General features: G+C 36.1%; 1 protein-coding gene across 10 annotated transcripts in view; it reads left to right on the top strand.

Annotated features, from left to right (window-relative positions):
* NF1 (neurofibromin 1) overlaps positions 1-17,155 on the top strand; it is a 198,798-nt gene that overhangs the window by 168,669 nt on the left and 12,974 nt on the right. For all 10 annotated transcript variants that reach the window (XM_081029818.1, XM_081029823.1, XM_081029819.1 and 7 more), the window contains 16 exons: positions 392-532; positions 696-975; positions 1,432-1,646; positions 1,886-1,947; positions 2,075-2,189; positions 2,731-2,832; positions 4,581-4,721; positions 7,511-7,637; positions 9,197-9,328; positions 10,344-10,479; positions 11,655-11,812; positions 14,171-14,293; positions 14,700-14,830; positions 15,014-15,114; positions 16,150-16,292; positions 16,652-16,698. In XM_081029818.1, coding sequence (XP_080885944.1) covers positions 392-532; positions 696-975; positions 1,432-1,646; positions 1,886-1,947; positions 2,075-2,189; positions 2,731-2,832; positions 4,581-4,721; positions 7,511-7,637; positions 9,197-9,328; positions 10,344-10,479; positions 11,655-11,812; positions 14,171-14,293; positions 14,700-14,830; positions 15,014-15,114; positions 16,150-16,292; positions 16,652-16,698 — 2,154 coding nt within the window. The remainder of the gene's footprint in view (positions 1-391; positions 533-695; positions 976-1,431; positions 1,647-1,885; positions 1,948-2,074; positions 2,190-2,730; positions 2,833-4,580; positions 4,722-7,510; positions 7,638-9,196; positions 9,329-10,343; positions 10,480-11,654; positions 11,813-14,170; positions 14,294-14,699; positions 14,831-15,013; positions 15,115-16,149; positions 16,293-16,651; positions 16,699-17,155) is intronic.

A 17,155-nucleotide genomic window follows, 5' to 3' on the forward strand; every position in this document is an offset into this window, starting at 1 on the left:
GGAGCCAGTTTTAGAAGCCCTACAAAACATCTCAGTACTTGATGTCATTTCCTGTATTTTAAAATCATTGTATTTTATATTGGTCATACATTCCTGACTTAGTAGAGCACAGAGATGTTTTGCAAGTGGATAAAAATGATACAGAGAGAGAGAGATTTAAAATTTTTGAATACCAGTTTCTTAATCTCTGAAGGAATTGAGTGAATATCCTCATCCTTTTCTGGACATTTTATGATCAATTGTGTTTACTGACAGGTCTCTAACTAAAACAGTATTTTGGAGGCCTTGGGAAAACGAGAATTTTCATATCGGGGCTGCTCCTTGAAATATTTTTCAATTAAAAATTAAGTTCCTAGAGTGGCGAAACAGTGATTTTTCCTTCTTCCACTAGATTACAGATCTCCTTGATGTTGTGCTAGACAGTTTCATCAAAACCAGTGCAACGGGTGGCTTGGGATCAATAAAAGCAGAAGTGATGGCAGATACTGCTGTCGCTCTGGCTTCTGGAAACGTGAAATTGGTTTCGAGCAAGGTAATCCCTTTTCCTGTGCCTTCGGGGCCATGGCACTGTATATTTGTTTGTTATCAGGAGGTCTTTTGTGTTTGTAACTAATCGTTTTAAAGTTAAACTGAAAGTTTTCTTGTGATAAAACCTTTTGTTAGCCCCATGTTTTTTCACTTCTGCTTCTTTACAGGTGATTGGGAGGATGTGCAAAATAATTGACAAGACATGCTTATCTCCAACTCCTACCTTAGAGCAACATCTTATGTGGGACGATATTGCTATTCTAGCACGCTACATGCTGATGCTGTCCTTCAACAACTCCCTTGATGTGGCAGCTCATCTGCCCTACCTCTTCCATGTCGTTACTTTCTTGGTGGCCACAGGGCCACTCTCCCTTAGAGCTTCCACACATGGACTGGTCATCAACATTATTCACTCTCTCTGTACTTGTTCACAGCTTCATTTTAGTGGTAAGTGCCAGGAAAGTCAGTTGTGTCTCACCAGTGCCTTCCTCCATTTTACATCCCCTGATTGATGTCGATTATCTTGTTGTTTTTTATGGGACCTTAACACCAAGCTGCTGATGTAAGCTGCTAAGGCAAAAACAGTAAATGACTTCCGTGCCATATCAAGCCATAACAAAGATTTTTCTGTGCATATTTGTCATGTAGAGTCTTGTAGTTATCACACAAGCTAAAGACTCAGCACCAGTGGACAGTGTTGCATTGCTGGCACGAATTGGTAGATAAAGTGGCGCCGAAGCAATGTGCATTAAGGTCATGTATCTAGAGGGTTGGTTGAAGGAGCATGGTTATGTAATTTTGATATGGTATTCAAATTTTCTACATTTAAAAGGAAACGTGACACTTGAGAATTGAAAAGGTAATGTCTTTAAAGTCTTTTCTTGTTCCTTTTTCTTTTTACAGAGGAGACCAAGCAAGTTTTGAGACTCAGTTTGACAGAGTTCTCATTACCTAAATTTTACTTGCTGTTTGGCATCAGCAAAGTCAAGTCAGCTGCTGTCATTGCCTTCCGCTCCAGTTACCGGGACAGGTCATTCTCTCCCGGCTCCTACGAGAGGGAGACTTTCGCTTTGACATCCCTGGAAACAGTCACAGAGGCTTTGTTGGAGATCATGGAGGTATAAAAGCCAAGATAATAAGGAACTGAGATTATGTTTTAAATCTACTTATACTATATAGAAGAAATACTGGCTTATTTTGCTGTTTTGCACTTAATGCTTCACTAAAAACACTTCCATGGAATATGTTTATTGGTAACATATACATTATTTATTTAATGACATCACAATAAACATTAGTTCAATGTTTCCACAAGCACATATGTACGTAAATACATTCAGAATATCCTTTTTTTTAGGCGTGTATGAGAGATATTCCAACATGCAAGTGGCTGGACCAGTGGACAGAACTAGCTCAAAGGTATGTCCCAAATGAAATAGAAGTTGTAAAAGTATCTGTATTGTTGAAAAGAAAGATAATACTGCATAATCAATATTTTAATTAAACATGGAGGTTTTCATAAACTCTTTGGATCTTTTATTTGCAGATTTGCGTTCCAATATAATCCATCCCTGCAACCAAGAGCTCTTGTTGTTTTTGGCTGTATTAGCAAACGAGTATCTCATGGGCAGATAAAGCAGATTATCCGTATTCTTAGCAAGGTAACTCCCCTTCCCTTTTCCCTAATATTTGTGGTTCCCAAGCTGTAAAGCATGTCTTGCATTTTTCTAAAGGACATGAAGTTTGAATTTAGTAAGATGTTTCATATGTTGCTTATTTTTAAACCTTTAAAAAATAGGTTTTGATTATTTTCTTCATTGTAATTCTTTGAAGTGAAGAAACATTCTTCATAAAAGATGTCTTAAAAAGAAAAATAAGTATTGTCTCTTTTGCTAAGAAGGTACTCTTAATATTTTATCAGTTTTCGAAGACTTTATATGATAAAACTATGGTCTTATATAAAATTATGTAATTTGTAGTAACTAGAATAATTCCTGATTTATATTAGAATATAATATAGAAATAGTAAAAAATAAAAACCCAAGTATGCATTGAGCTAGCTACCAAGATCACCATAGCATTGTAAATAATTCTATCACTTATTAAATAAGAAATTGTTCCTGAGCAGATTCTGAGATTCAGGTTAAGCATTAATGTTTTATTTCAATAAAAGTAAAATAAAGAATTCTGTTTCCCCAAAAGGCGCTTGAGAGTTGCTTAAAAGGACCTGATACTTACAACAGTCAAGTTCTGATAGAAGCTACAGTGATAGCCCTAACTAAATTACAGCCACTTCTTAATAAGGTAATTACCATATAGAAAATGAGTATGTTCATTTTGGGTACTGGTGTTAAATGTTATTTTATTTTATTTCAAAGGGTTCAGGAAATAAGGTGGATTGGGAAGAAGTTATAAAGAAAAAGCTATAGTTAAAGTAGAACTTCTTGCCTTGAAATTTAGTTATTTGAAATATTTACATTAGAGGAAGAATAAGGATGGAGAGTATGTTCCCAAATGCTTGTTTTTTGTCTCAGCAGCGCTAAAGGAAAGATAGGTGTATATTTTTAATTCTTTTATCCAATAAGTATTAATTGAGCATCTGCTATATGTCAAGTACTGTTTTAGGTTATAGAAAGATAGTACTGAACAAAGCCAATAAAGTTCCCTGCTCTCATGGAGCTTACATTCTGGGGTGAGTGTGGGAGTGGAGTGTGGATAGATATAAACCAAATAAGTAAAATAAATAGTATGTTAGTTTGTGATCATTATTATGGAGAAATATACAGCTGGGTTAAGTATATCTAATCATCAGAAGAGTTGGGGTGCTCAATGAAGATGATATTTAAAAGGAATAAAATGATGTGGCCACTGTTTTAGGATGGGCTGAGCTCATCTCAATTTTGGCACCTCAAGCAAGTCATTTAACACATCTGGACATCATGCTTTCATGTTGATAGAATGAGTAAACTAAACTAGATAATGGCATGTTATTATCTTTCAGCTCTAAAGTTTTAGAATTTTTAAAATAACCTACATTTTTAGTATTTTTCATGCAACAAAATATATATTACTAGTCTAATAAAAACCAGTAACTCAGAGCAGCAAGAGGTTTTTACCTCTGGTAAGAGTGACAAGAAAGGGTAGAGAGTGAACTAAAGTTAAAGAGACAGGTAGGATGTGGTGTAGAGAAAGGAAGTACAGCAGTAGGAATGTACAAGAATGTGGGGACAATGGCGGCATGGTGGGTAACCCATTCTAGTTGTTTCTCTAGTTGAGAAACTAACTGTTCAGGAGAATAGTGAGAGGGAAGGTTATAGAGATTGGATAGAATTAATCTAACATTCAACATTCTTCAGAAAAGAGTTTGGAAATGTACCCGTATGTTTTCAAGCAGATAGGTAATATTGACAAAAGCAGGACTTAGAAGGGTCATTTCCAGTGGTAGTGTGCAGAGTAGATTGGAGCAGAGAGAAACTGGAGGCAAAACTGGAATCCACAATTAGAATAAAGAAGGTTATCGTCATTGGCCGTAAGAGACTAGTTTGGAAGAATCAACCAAATTCAGTGACTGGATTTTGGAATCCAAGTGTGGGGAGAAATCAGAGATGCTTAGGTTCTCAGTCTAGCTAACAGTGTCTACCGTGTTTCCCCAAAAATAAGACCTAGCCGGACAATCAGCTGTAATGCGTCTTTTGGAGCAAAAATTAATATAATAAGACCGGGTATAATATAATATAATATAATATAACCAGGTCTTATATTAATTTTTGCTCCAAAAAATGCATTAGAGCTGATTGTCCAGCTAGGTCTTATTTTTGGGGACCTAGCTGGTCCCCAAATGTAACTGTCCCCGTATGTAACTACTGTTACATACATGTAACATACTGTTACATACATGGAATAGATGAAGAGCCTACCCATATATTTACCTTCCCCAAGAGAGGAAACATGCATAATTTGAGGGATAACATGCATTGTTTTATACTGCAGTGTGTTTTGATGAGGCTTTTTGTGGTTCATCTTACTAACCTGTACCCTGTCTCCCTGGCCAGGACTCCTCTTTGCACAAAGCCCTCTTTTGGGTGGCGGTGGCTGTGCTGCAGCTCGATGAGGTCAACTTGTATTCAGCAGGCACCGCCCTTCTTGAACAAAACCTGCACACCTTAGACAGTCTCCGCATATTCAATGACAAGGTAAGCAAGCTTTCAGCTGGAATTCCTCGAGTATGCACACTTAGGCCTCCTCCCTTTTTTATTGTCCTTTTAAAATCAGAAGATGTCTCTAACTTAATGTGAATTTCTACAATGCAGCTTACTGTGAGTATAGTTCCTTAACAGTTCACAAAAATCATTTAAACTTTACTGCATACTTTCTGTATAAAAATAGCAGAAAACAGTACTCTCCCAGTACTGTAAACAGAATAGGAATAAATAATATTGAGTAATAATAATAGCTATTATACCAGGCCCTGTGCTAAACACTGTACAGTCATTATTTGTAATTTTTATAACCCTAAGGTAAAGGTTAGCATTCTCCACCCACTGTTCCACATAAGAAAAAATAATCTAAAAATAAGCTTATTTTTATTAAGAAATGGTACTTAATGAAACACGTAGGTGTAATTAGAAAATAAGGATGAGGGAGTTGGAGAGTCTAAAGGAAACCTTTGAATACTTAATTGTGCTAGTTTTTTGTTTCCCTTAATCCCACTTTAAAACACCATTAGCACCCCTCAATATTTATCAACCTTGATTGAGGTTGGATTTAGGTTCACAGAGTATAGAGGAGGGAATATAACAGTAAGAAGTTATGTTCCTTTTGTCTTTGGAGAAAAATGGGAAGAGTCTAGGAGAAAAGAGGAATTTTTTATAGATGGATATGTGTATATAACGAGAGTTGCTGGAAGTGAAATTACCAGAGTTATGGATCCAAAGAAACAGAGAGGACAGGAGTATGCTTTTAAGTGTGAAGATACCTGGTCTAGGCGTTATTTCTTTACTCTACCCAGTATAGTGTAAACCTAGAATAGCTGGGGCCCTGGGAAGTGTGGGAACAACATTTTAGAGGTAGAAGTTACCTTGAAATTTATCAGTCAGACCTGCATTTTACAAAACAGAAAAGAACAAAGAAGGTAAGTAACTTGTCCATGTTGGTACATCTGATTTGGGACTGGAGCCCCTCTTTCCTAATTCCCATTGCTCTTTGCTGGGGTTATCTTGGCGTAAGGATGGTCAGAGTGACAGCTAGATATTAGCTATTTATATGTAAGAATATTTGCAAATGAAGTCTTTGTGCTTAGGAACATCTGCCTTGGCATTTTCACTGCCAGAACAGCCCAGTATCAGGAGCTAATACTGACTCCAGTGCCCTGGGATACTAGGAATCTACGTTAATAAAGCTTGTTAAGAGTCACCTGCATGTACGATGTGTAAGGTCTCAGGATCTAATGCATCACATGGTGACTATACTTGATAACACTGTTGTACAATTGAAATTTGCTAAGACAGAGTAGAACTTAAATGTTCTGACCAAAAAGGAGGGGTGGTGAGCATGTGAGACGACAAATGTGTTCATTAATTTGGAGGACACCCTTTCACAATGTATACATGTATCAAATCACATTGTACACTTTAAATATCTTACAATTTTATTCGTCAATTGTACCTCAATAAAGCTGAAAAACTGTGTATATAAATTATACATATAGCAGGCTGATAGGGATTTATACTTTATATAATATTTCACAACTTGCTTTTTAATTTAACGATATAGAGTATCTTCCTAAACCCACATGCGTGTACACACACACACACACACACACACACACAGGTATCTTTCTCATGGCTACAGAGTATTTTACAGTGTGCTTGAGCCACAGTTTATTCAACCATTTGCCCATTAATGAACATTTGGTTTCTTTCTGTCTTTCCTTCTTTTCTATTATAAACAATGCTGCTCTAAACATCTCTCTGCATATATTTTGTATACTCATACTTTTGTTTCTTTGAGATAGAAATCTAGGCAGAGCTAAGCATGACCCTAAACATCTTCAGTTGTTTGCTTTCAAAAATATTTACACAGGTATGTCAACTATACTTTAATTGAAAAGAGCTTCACATTCCAAAAATAAAAATAAAAATAAAAATCTTTATGCATCAGGAAATCACTGTTGAAAAGAAGGCCAGTGCCTGGGGCTTAACCACCTACCATGAGAAGGGACCCAGTACTTTCAACCTTTCAGCAAGCATCCTCTGTGACTTTAAAGCAGATATTCCTGGAAACACACTTCAAGAAACACTGTTCAAATCTTAATTATCCTGGGCAAGTTGCATAGCATTTTGAAGTTTCAGTTTCCTGATTTTCCCACACCGGAATGTAAAATCCACCAGGTTGAGTTATCTGCAGAACCTAGAACTATGCCTGGCACACCAAAATCCACACAATAAGTCTTTGATAAGTAAAAGAATCAGTAAATGCATAAATCTGTAAATGGGAGCTAATAACCCTACTGCATAGGATTGCTGTAAGGTTTTGATATAATAATGCATCTGACATTATTGTATGCTGCAGCCCCTCAGTAAATACGAACTGTCTTCATTCTCATGAATTTTCAGTCACCATGATACACAAAATGCCAGCTATAATTCAGTGGGTGGTCTTATTCAAAGCACCGATAATTGTAATTTTTAAAAAGTCACCAGGATGTAAGTTGACAGTCATTTATTTTGCATTATAAATCAAAGCTATTTCATCTTTCATCATTTTATTATTTATATGGTTGCCTGTCTTGCACTAAGTAATTTGTAGTACCTTAAATATTCTTCTGTGGTTTTCAGTAGTCATCTGAAAATGATTCTCTCAACTTGAGAGGATTACTTACCTCATCATAGCTGTTGAACACAATAAAAAAAACCCAGTACGTGGTCCTTTAAGGAAAGTTCCTGTGTGAACCCATCAACCATTTCATGATTGTCTTTAACAGAGTCCAGAAGAAGTATTTATGGCAATCCGGAATCCTCTGGAATGGCACTGCAAGCAAATGGATCATTTTGTTGGACTCAATTTCAACTCGAACTTTAACTTCGCACTGGTTGGACACCTCTTAAAAGGTAGAGGCCTTGTGTCAGAATATTTTTATAAAATGGTATCAAGAAGCCAGAAGTACTTAAAATAATTGATTACTTGAAATAATGTGGCTCATAGGTCTTATTGTAAATTCAAACTATATCTGTTTTACTGAACGATGTTTTGTTTAATATATATGTTAATAGAGTCTAATTTTCATATCAAATATCAGATTTCCTTAAAAAAGCAAAAGAGATGGATTTTATAAAATTCCTAAGTACTAAACCTTCTAATAACTGTATTATTAGTTAACACTTCTTACATATCTTTTTGATAATTAAAATAAGACAGACCGCAAATATATAAATGCTATTTGAGTAACTTATGTTAGAAAATATTAGTGATTTGATCACAGATTTTCTTCAACTTGTTTCTCGTTTGTTATTTGTTGTTGATCAATCCCGTTCTTCTGTCATCTTTCTGGCACTCCACCCTCATGCCTCCATATTGCTACATTGCTTATAGCAGTGATCTCCAGCTGTTCCCCAGAGCCAGCTCATTCACTCCCGCATCTGGCTTTACTCCCCACTGCTGACTTCACTGCATGTTAGCTTTGGTTTGTGAACATGGAACAGTCATGGCCAGAGACTCCAGTTAACAGGAACAGCATATAGCAGCAAGTCAGGGAAGAAACAGTGAAAAGTAAGGCCTGGAATAGGAGCTGGCATGTACCAATGATCTTAAGCAGCACTGGATTTGACTACAATAGACTCAAGGTAGAGCTTAGGTCTACAGTTCTGTGTCAATTTAAATGATTCTTAGGCCTGAGGGAGGGATCATGGAGGTTCCCCCAGTTTTCATCAAATATGATTAATAAAACTACACCCACAACTAAGTGTATAGGTTTGATTTTACCACCTTATGAAATTACTGTGAAAAATACTGGCAGCTTTAATCTTTAAGGTGAATAGGGATGGCCCAGGAGATATTACACTTGGTACAGGATACCAAGAAGAAGGGTTGCAACTGGGCTGATAAAGTGCTTCCTCATTCTATATTTCTAAAAGAATACCAGCTATTTCCAGTGTACAAATCCCTTATTTTAAAGTGGAGTAGCATTAGTGATTAAAAGATGTCTGATAATCAAGCTTACCCTCTAATTCTTTGGACTCTAAGAGCATATACTTTCTGTGTCATTAGGTTTTTTCCTTTAAGTTAAAAAAATTTTTTAAGCAGCAGAACCCTATTTTCAAAAGATACCTTAAGGTGAACTTCAATACATAGGTTTTTGTTATTATTTAAATCTCTGTGCTGCTTTAGGGAATGGACGATCTAAAACACCGTCATCTTTCCTAATTTTCCTCTCCCTGAGGCACCTTAGAGTTTCAAAGAACATTGTAATATTCTATACATTTTGGTACTTAATCCTACGTGTAATTAACTCCTCATATGTATGTTTTACCTTCCCAGTGGCTGTTTTCGAAAGATAAAGGTTAACCCTTCATACTTCATACTTTTTCTTGCAGAGTCTCTAGTCACAGTGTCAACAAATACTTAATGGAAAAGAATGAATTAACTTCTTGTTTGTTTTTGTTTTTTGTAGGATACAGGCATCCTTCACCTGCCATTGTTGCAAGAACAGTCAGAATTTTGCATACTCTACTAACTCTGGTTAACAAACATAGAAACTGTGACAAATTTGAGGTGAATACACAGAGCGTGGCTTACTTAGCAGGTAAAAAACACAAAACAGACAAAATTACTCTTGCCACATCTGTGTCTAAGGACCGCCACAAAGATACAAACAGCTGTGTGTCCTTGAGCTCGTTGCTTGGCAGGGTAAAGAATTCACAGGCTAGTCCTGCGGTGGTGGTGAAAAGTTTAAAAGTTTTGCCAAATTGTTTTTCCTTATGCAAGAATTTGCATTAAAATATGAAATGAGTTCCCTTTGTCGTCTTTGGTTCAAGACACAGTGTGGCTCCCTGTCATTTGTCAGAAAGTCTGAACGCCTCAGCCTAGCACCCTGGGCCCTTCAGGAGCCCTCCTGATTCTGGCCTCTTTCTCTAAATTTCACAAGCCTCATTTTTTATTACCTTCAAATGGATGGGCTGTGTTAAGCTAAGCTATTTACCATCTCCTAGAAGTGCCTTTCTGCCTCTTTAATATTCATTCCCAATGCCATTTGTTTTACCTAGAATGTCTGCCCATCCCCACCATTCCATTAAGCCTTCTATATATGCTCTTACCTGATTTCTCCACTCAGCAGTACTTAGCACTTATGTATAATAATGTTCTTGAATATCGTCATTTGATGGGAAAGTGCTGGTTCCCAGTTTAGCAAACTTCAGTTTGTGGCAACTTTTTAGTTTGAATCATTTGACCTTAGGCAAATCATTTAACATCTCAGAATAGTTTTCCTTTTCTAAGAAATGGACCTCATAGTACCTGTTCTACCTACTTTTTGTGTTTATTGAGATCAGATGTACATGAGAGCACTTGACAAATATAAGGTGCTTATTTAATTTCTTTATGTATTTCATGGTTATGTATAGTCTTCCCAAATAGACGATAAACTCTTTAAGATGAATAAATCTGTCCTCAGTGTTTTATATCCTTACATCTCACACTCTTTAATTTACATGCACGTTGAACAGCTATTATCCTCTTCAGGAGGCTGTGAGAAGTATGTCCTATTTTAAGTCAACTGCTGATTTGTTAAATTTTCTAATCTGCCTTCTTTTCCCTCTTAGCTTTACTCACCGTGTCTGAGGAGGTTCGAAGTCGCTGTAGCCTAAAACATAGAAAGTCTCTCCTTCTTACTGATATTTCAATGGAAAATGTTCCTATGGATACATATCCCATTCATCATGGTGACCCTAGCTATAGGTAAGTGGACTTCTCCCACAATTACATAACTGTAATCAGGTTTCAATTTTCTAAGCTAAGGAAGGCATGCAGAATAATCCAGAAGGGAATATAGAGATAATCTAGGAAGAGTGTGTTGTAAATCAAAACTCATTTTATAAATGTACAGTATTTTATGTGGGTTAATAGTAGGAAAACTATCATTCTAATCTCATTGTACTAATGTTGCCGTTAGTTTGCCTCTCTGAGGCACAAATCAGTTGAAAAATGGAAACAGGTGATTTTATAAGTGTTAGGTTACAGGAAAGTGCCTAGGACAAAATTAGCATGAAATATAAACAACATTACATGCTTAATGATAGAAAACTAAGCTATAGAGATTTGTAAAAGAAATATACATGCCAACACATTTGTTGTATTTACTTAAATCACATTAAAGTTATTAAAAAGTTTTCTGTAGTATAGATTTAGATAAGATAATCAAATTATGTCCACTGGTGTATGTGGTTTTGGGTAGTACATTTTTCTCTATAATATGGAGAAATCACATGAAAATGTCATTATTTGGGGATTTTTCTATATTTTTCAATTAAATGAAAGTATCTTTAAGTTTTAGGTGCAGTGTCAAACATAGGAAAGTAATCTTATATTTATAGAATTTATGTCATTCCATTTATCAACATCCCAGTTTTTGAGTAAAAGCTCTTAATAATTTTCCACTGAAATTTTAACAATATGTGCAAAAGCTTTCCAAGCATACTTGGTTTTCAGCAGTCTTACTCTTCAGTCATTTCTCTGACTGTATTTCTTTGCAATATGCCCTTTTTATTTTGGGAAGGAGAAAGTGAGTTTGCCTGTGTTCACCTGTCGAGGTATAAATTAAGGTTGATTTTCTTGGTTTTTGAACTAAGAATACAGTTGCCTACTTAGACTTGATTTTCCCTGATTTAAAAATCAATGTAGTACAATTTTATTGAGCAATCGATGAGTACCTTCCATGTATGAGATACCCCAAAAAGAAAGTAGATACTCCCTGGAGGTACATTAAGAGTTTGTACCCTAAAGCTGTTTAATGGAGTTTTAAAATTAATTGATTGCTGTCTTCGGAAAATAGGACAGCCAATTGGGAGGGACAAACAATGGTTGTATTTTTCACCATGTTAATTAATTCTTCTTAATTGATTAAAATCTTTCAGGACACTGAAGGAGAATCAGCCATGGTCGTCTCCCAAAGGTTCTGAAGGGTACCTTGCAGCCAGCTACCCAGCTGTGGGCCAAACCAGTCCCCGAGCCAGGAAATCCATGAGCTTGGACATGGGGCAGCCTTCTCAGGCCAACACAAAGAAATTGCTTGGTTAGTGTGTCTACGTTATGTAGAATTTTTTAGAATTGTTCTTTAAAATGATCAGATACTTTCACTCTTGGAAGATTATCTGAAGCTATTCAAGATTATTAAAGTTTCCTGGTTTTGATGTAGCAAAGTTTTTGATGCCAATTATAAGGGAGTTTGATAGATCAGTTAAGCCATATCAGTTAAGAAAGAAAAATGAGAATGAGATCTTTAAAGTTTTTTTTTCTGATTCTTAGAATAAACACTGTGGCTGTCTTTGTTTTGTTCTGCTTTGGTCAGGCAAAGGGAAATGGGAGTAGGAAGAGTCATTAGCTCCTCACCAGGAAGGAAGAATCTTGCTGCACTCAGGTGCAGGGCCTTTAACAAAATAGTTCCTAAAATTATCATCTCAGAGCAGAATACGTCAATCAATGTTGTATGAAGTTGTAATAATACTATTTGCAATCTTTTCTTTAAAAAGACAGAAAGGTAAGATTTTTTTATTACTGTATTTTTTCGATTATTATAAGAAGATATGATTCTTGAAGGTGAAGATCGCTCAGTTGCATCAATATTTGTCCATGAGAAGTACACCTAACATGCTGCGAGATCCTTTCCCTTTTCAGCAGCTGACAGTAAATAATGAGAGAGCCCACTGAACCCACCTCACAACAGAGGACACACAAATCGGCTCCTAACACATCTTGCACTCAAGTTTTCATTGTTACTGAAATACACTGGGACCCATATTTCAGCTACCAACATTCAGAATGGCTCAGTGGGTTTCAGTTATCCACGCAAGTATATTTTTAAGTATCTTTAGGTATTGGGAAGGTATTTGTGTTCATAAGGAAATCAGTGAGCAGACGATGATGTGGGAGATAAGTAACTTGCTGGTAAACCATAAAAGAAATTGAAACCGCAAGTGTTATTCACTGTTACTGGTCACATAGGGCTGTTTTACCCTTTGTTTGAGTTCCTTTCTGTTCATACTTTGCCATAAATAATCTCTAGGAGTTTCCTGGTTACTCCGTGTTTTGTAATTCTGAATTTTCATGCCAAGGAAGTGGTAAATGTAAAACTGATTTCAGGGAAACTTTCGATATTGCTTTCATTCAACCCATGTGCTGGATGAAAAAGTTATGATCTCTGCTCTGAAGGGCTCATAGTTTTGTGGTTGAGACTTATAATCAGCCGGTAACAATAACAACCCCAGGCAACATTAAAGCAATTCGTCTTGATGAGGGGAACCTAAGGGCCTGAGGAGATTAGCAAAAGCTGCCGAGAGGAGGTCATATTTGAACTGGACCTTGAAGATTTAATACCTGCTCGCCAGTTATTAGGAAGGCGTGCATTCAGGAGAAGGGGAACAACGTGAATGAAGAAAAGTCAGGGAAAGCAACTGGGTAGCAAATGAGGCTAGAGAAGGATTGGGCTAGATTATGGGAGACTTGTGTATGTGCGGTGGTAAGAGATTTAGCCTTAGGGGTCCAGCAGGGATCTTTAAGTAGGAAGGAGGCATTACCAAATGTGGAGAAACAGGAAGAGATTTTGCACAAGAGGACCACTGAAGAAACTGATACAACAGTCCAAACAAAAAGTGGTGTAGGCCTGTGCTAAGGCAGGAGCAATAGGAGAATGGAGAAGAGAAATCCGGTTTGGGGTAGATTTCTGAAGTAGAACGGGCAAGACTTAGTGCAAGTTCCAAATAATCCAACTTCAATACTTCTACTTTAAATAAGAGAGAAGTATTTAACGTTAGTGTAATACATGATTGTAGTACATGATTAGAGAAACTCAAAGACAAGTGGGAGATGATACTATTTGCTATTTTTGGAGCATTCCCCAGTGTGTCTATTATTTGGTACTTTCAGGCATGCAAATCTTTTTTTGTTTTTTGTTTTTTGTTTTCCAAGCTTGAAGAATTCAAATCAAACTTCGCACTTGCCTACTTTTAGAAAGTCTTCATATGTTAATAACTTAACTGTTGGCACCAGTAGAGTTTCTTAAATTGAAAAAAGGCTGTTCAGACATAGTTGATCTTTGCTACGGAACAGTGCATATCCCTGTATTTATGATTAAGGATTGTACTTGGTGGCGTTTGGTTTACCTCCAGTGTAATGACTATAATCTCAGTTTAATTTCAATAAGGTACATGCTGTCGTGCAACAGAAAGCTATGGGGCCAATATTCCTTGAGAAGATGGCGAGTAAAGGAGAGAAACCCTGCCCCAGGGAAATGTGTCAACTTTCTTTGGGTCCTTAAGTAAAAACTTAGTTTTTTTACTTAATACTTTGTGTCCACATATTTTCTTTTTAATATATTTCTAATCACAGACACTGTGGTTAATGAACTTTCATATTCTGTAATTTTTGTTTATAGGAACAAGGAAAAGTTTTGATCACTTGATATCAGACACAAAGGCTCCTAAAAGGCAAGAAATGGAATCAGGGATCACAACACCTCCCAAAATGAGGAGAGTAGCAGAAACTGATTATGAAATGGGTGAGAAACAAAGTTAATTATTGATCTAGAGCATTGAAAATCGGGTGGGAGAGTACATTAAAACCGTATTTGCTTTCCGGCCATTTCTCAGAATCTTTAGGGTGAAATATAGAAACATTTACTGTTTTTCAAGAAATAAGCTATACAGTCCTTAAAATGACAGTTGTCCTGAAACCTGTGTAAAAAGTAGTCACATGTATGATATACAGCCTTGTAAACAACTGGCCAAAACTTTTGTATAGGTGAAGAGTAATTCTGTGTGATGTTTATGTTGGTATTGTAAGTGTCTACTAAAAAGCTATTGAATTTTAGAAGTAACATTAAAATATGTTAGGTGAAGCGGTATCCGTCTAGTGTGTATATTCAATTAATACAGCTGATCGTGTTCATCCATATCTTACTGCAGAAACTCAAAGGATTTCCTCCTCACAACAGCACCCACATTTACGTAAAGTTTCTGTGTCGGAATCGAATGTTCTCTTGGATGAAGAAGTACTTACTGATCCAAAGATCCAAGCACTACTTCTTACTGTTCTGGTAAGCTCTTTTGTTTTTTAAGGGGTTTCTTTTCCCCCTCAAGTTTTTGTTCCAGTCTACTCTTAGAAAGTCCTTAAATATTAAAAATATGAAAGGAAGGCTGTCTTCTACTTCTCATCAAAACAGACAACAATTCAGCCACAAAGTAAAATGTTTTCTGTTTCCTTTTTTGCATCTGGGCAGGCTACACTGGTAAAATACACCACAGATGAGTTTGATCAACGAATTCTTTATGAATACTTAGCAGAAGCCAGTGTTGTTTTCCCCAAAGTTTTTCCTGTTGTGTAAGTATCTCCTTTTGTGTTTAACTTTTGTGTCTGTTGTGAAGTCAAATGTTTTATAAAAGGTTAGGAAAAGTACCACCCAGGTATGTTCAATGATTGTGGAGACGGGAACGTGAGATAGGGTGAGAGTGATTTTAGCTTAGAGACAGTGGGTTTGATCGGAGCTAAAATGAGTTTCAGCATAATAGACATTCAGAAAAGCAGTTTTTAATCTTGTTGATTTTCTGAAGTGGTTCATGGTGCTGAGCCTTGTTCATTTCTCCACTTAGGAGCAAAGCGTTAGACTGCTATATTTAAACCAGCATGCCTGTTTGGATTTCTTTTTCAGTAGAGCTTTTGTGTTTATCCACAGCTAAGTAAAAACAAAATTGACCTCTTCTTTGGGAGATAAATTTTATTCTCTCCTCAGGGCTAAAATCATATTAGCCTCAAAGTGTTCTCAAAGAAACTTGGGAAATTCTAAGCCTTTTATGTAGTATCGTTATTTCCTTATTTTTGTTCAATCTCATTTAAACAGTTTCAGAATTTTATAGAGTTGGCCCATAGTTATTTTTATTCATGGAGGGTAGCCTTGTTAGGAGTAGTTAAGTTCCCCTTAGGTTTGAATTGGATCATATATTCCACCCCCTCCAAACTAATTTTGATGTGATTCAGCATTTATTAAACACTGATTAATATGAGATTTAATTTTAACTCCCTGGCTACATATCAGCAGTCAGCAGAAAGAAATGGTCCTAAAGCATGCCAGGTGGCAGACAGGAACCAATCTTGTCTTGAGCATTACCATATATGTGTAGTTTATATGACAGTTGGTTGTTTTTACCATATTTTCCTGATGACTAAGAACAACAACAACAACAAAAAAAAAGCAAACACACACATTCATTATAAAAAATTTGGAAAAGCACCAGACAGTAAAAAAGCACTTGTCTCCCTTCATTTTTATTGGATGGTTCTGGGGCATGCATGTTTTCCAGTATATATTTTCATTTAATTTGTCTTTAAAATGTTCCTCTGTTGTCTTTTATTTTTCAGGCACAATTTGTTGGACTCTAAGATCAACACCCTGCTGTCCTTGTGCCAAGATCCCAATTTGTTAAATCCGATCCATGGAATTGTGCAGAGTGTGGTGTACCATGAGGAATCCCCACCACAGTACCAAACATCCTACCTGCAAAGTAAATAAACGTATCGGGAGGAGGCTGGTTGACGAACTTGCTAACATGCGCGCTGTGATAGAATGCACTGACTAAAGAATTCTTTATAAGGGGTAGTCTTGTTCATACTTCTCTCTCCATATGCCGTTTTCAGACTCTTTCAATTGTATATTCAATAAAGAACTGGTTGACAGCTTTCTTTAATTAAAATATGATTTTATACTGAGTGTATTTTCAGTGAGTTTTAGTCTACTTTGACACATTCTAAAAAAATGTTTTCAAAGTGTAGGTTTTATATATCAACAACTATGTAACTTAATTTCTGTTAAGATTCAAAGAGTCTCATGCTTGTTATAAGAGTAACATTTGATTTATTGCAGGTTTTGGTTTTAATGGCTTATGGCGGTTTGCAGGACCCTTTTCAAAGGTAAGAATATATATTTTTCTCTATTGACAAAACGAAAAATTTTATTCATATTAGTGTGCCTGCTTTAAGAACACACAAATGCTGAAAACCAGGATGATTACTTACAACAAACGTGTTATTTTTATTAAAAGTTTCCACCATAAGATTTTTTCTAAGAGGCGGCACTTTTAATATGTTTATATATTAGTTTTTATTTAAAAAGAAAACTCAATTCAATTTATGCTTGACTTTTCAGAAGGGTATAATAAACCTTTGTAAACTTTTCTGCCCTCAGCCCCTCGTGTATTTGATGATCCTAATGCACACACTTAGGTATCTTGTAATTAGGAAGGAGCATTACCTATGGTTAAAATCTACCTTGTGACCTGAAACTGATGTTATATGTCAATTAAATCTCAATTTTTAAAAAAATTACATAATGAAAGAAAATCTACCTCATATAAATATTTCTCTTTCC

The sequence above is a fragment of the Rhinolophus hipposideros genome (assembly GCF_964194185.1).
Source record: "Rhinolophus hipposideros genome assembly, chromosome: 20".
Taxonomy (NCBI): Eukaryota; Metazoa; Chordata; class Mammalia; order Chiroptera; family Rhinolophidae; genus Rhinolophus; species Rhinolophus hipposideros.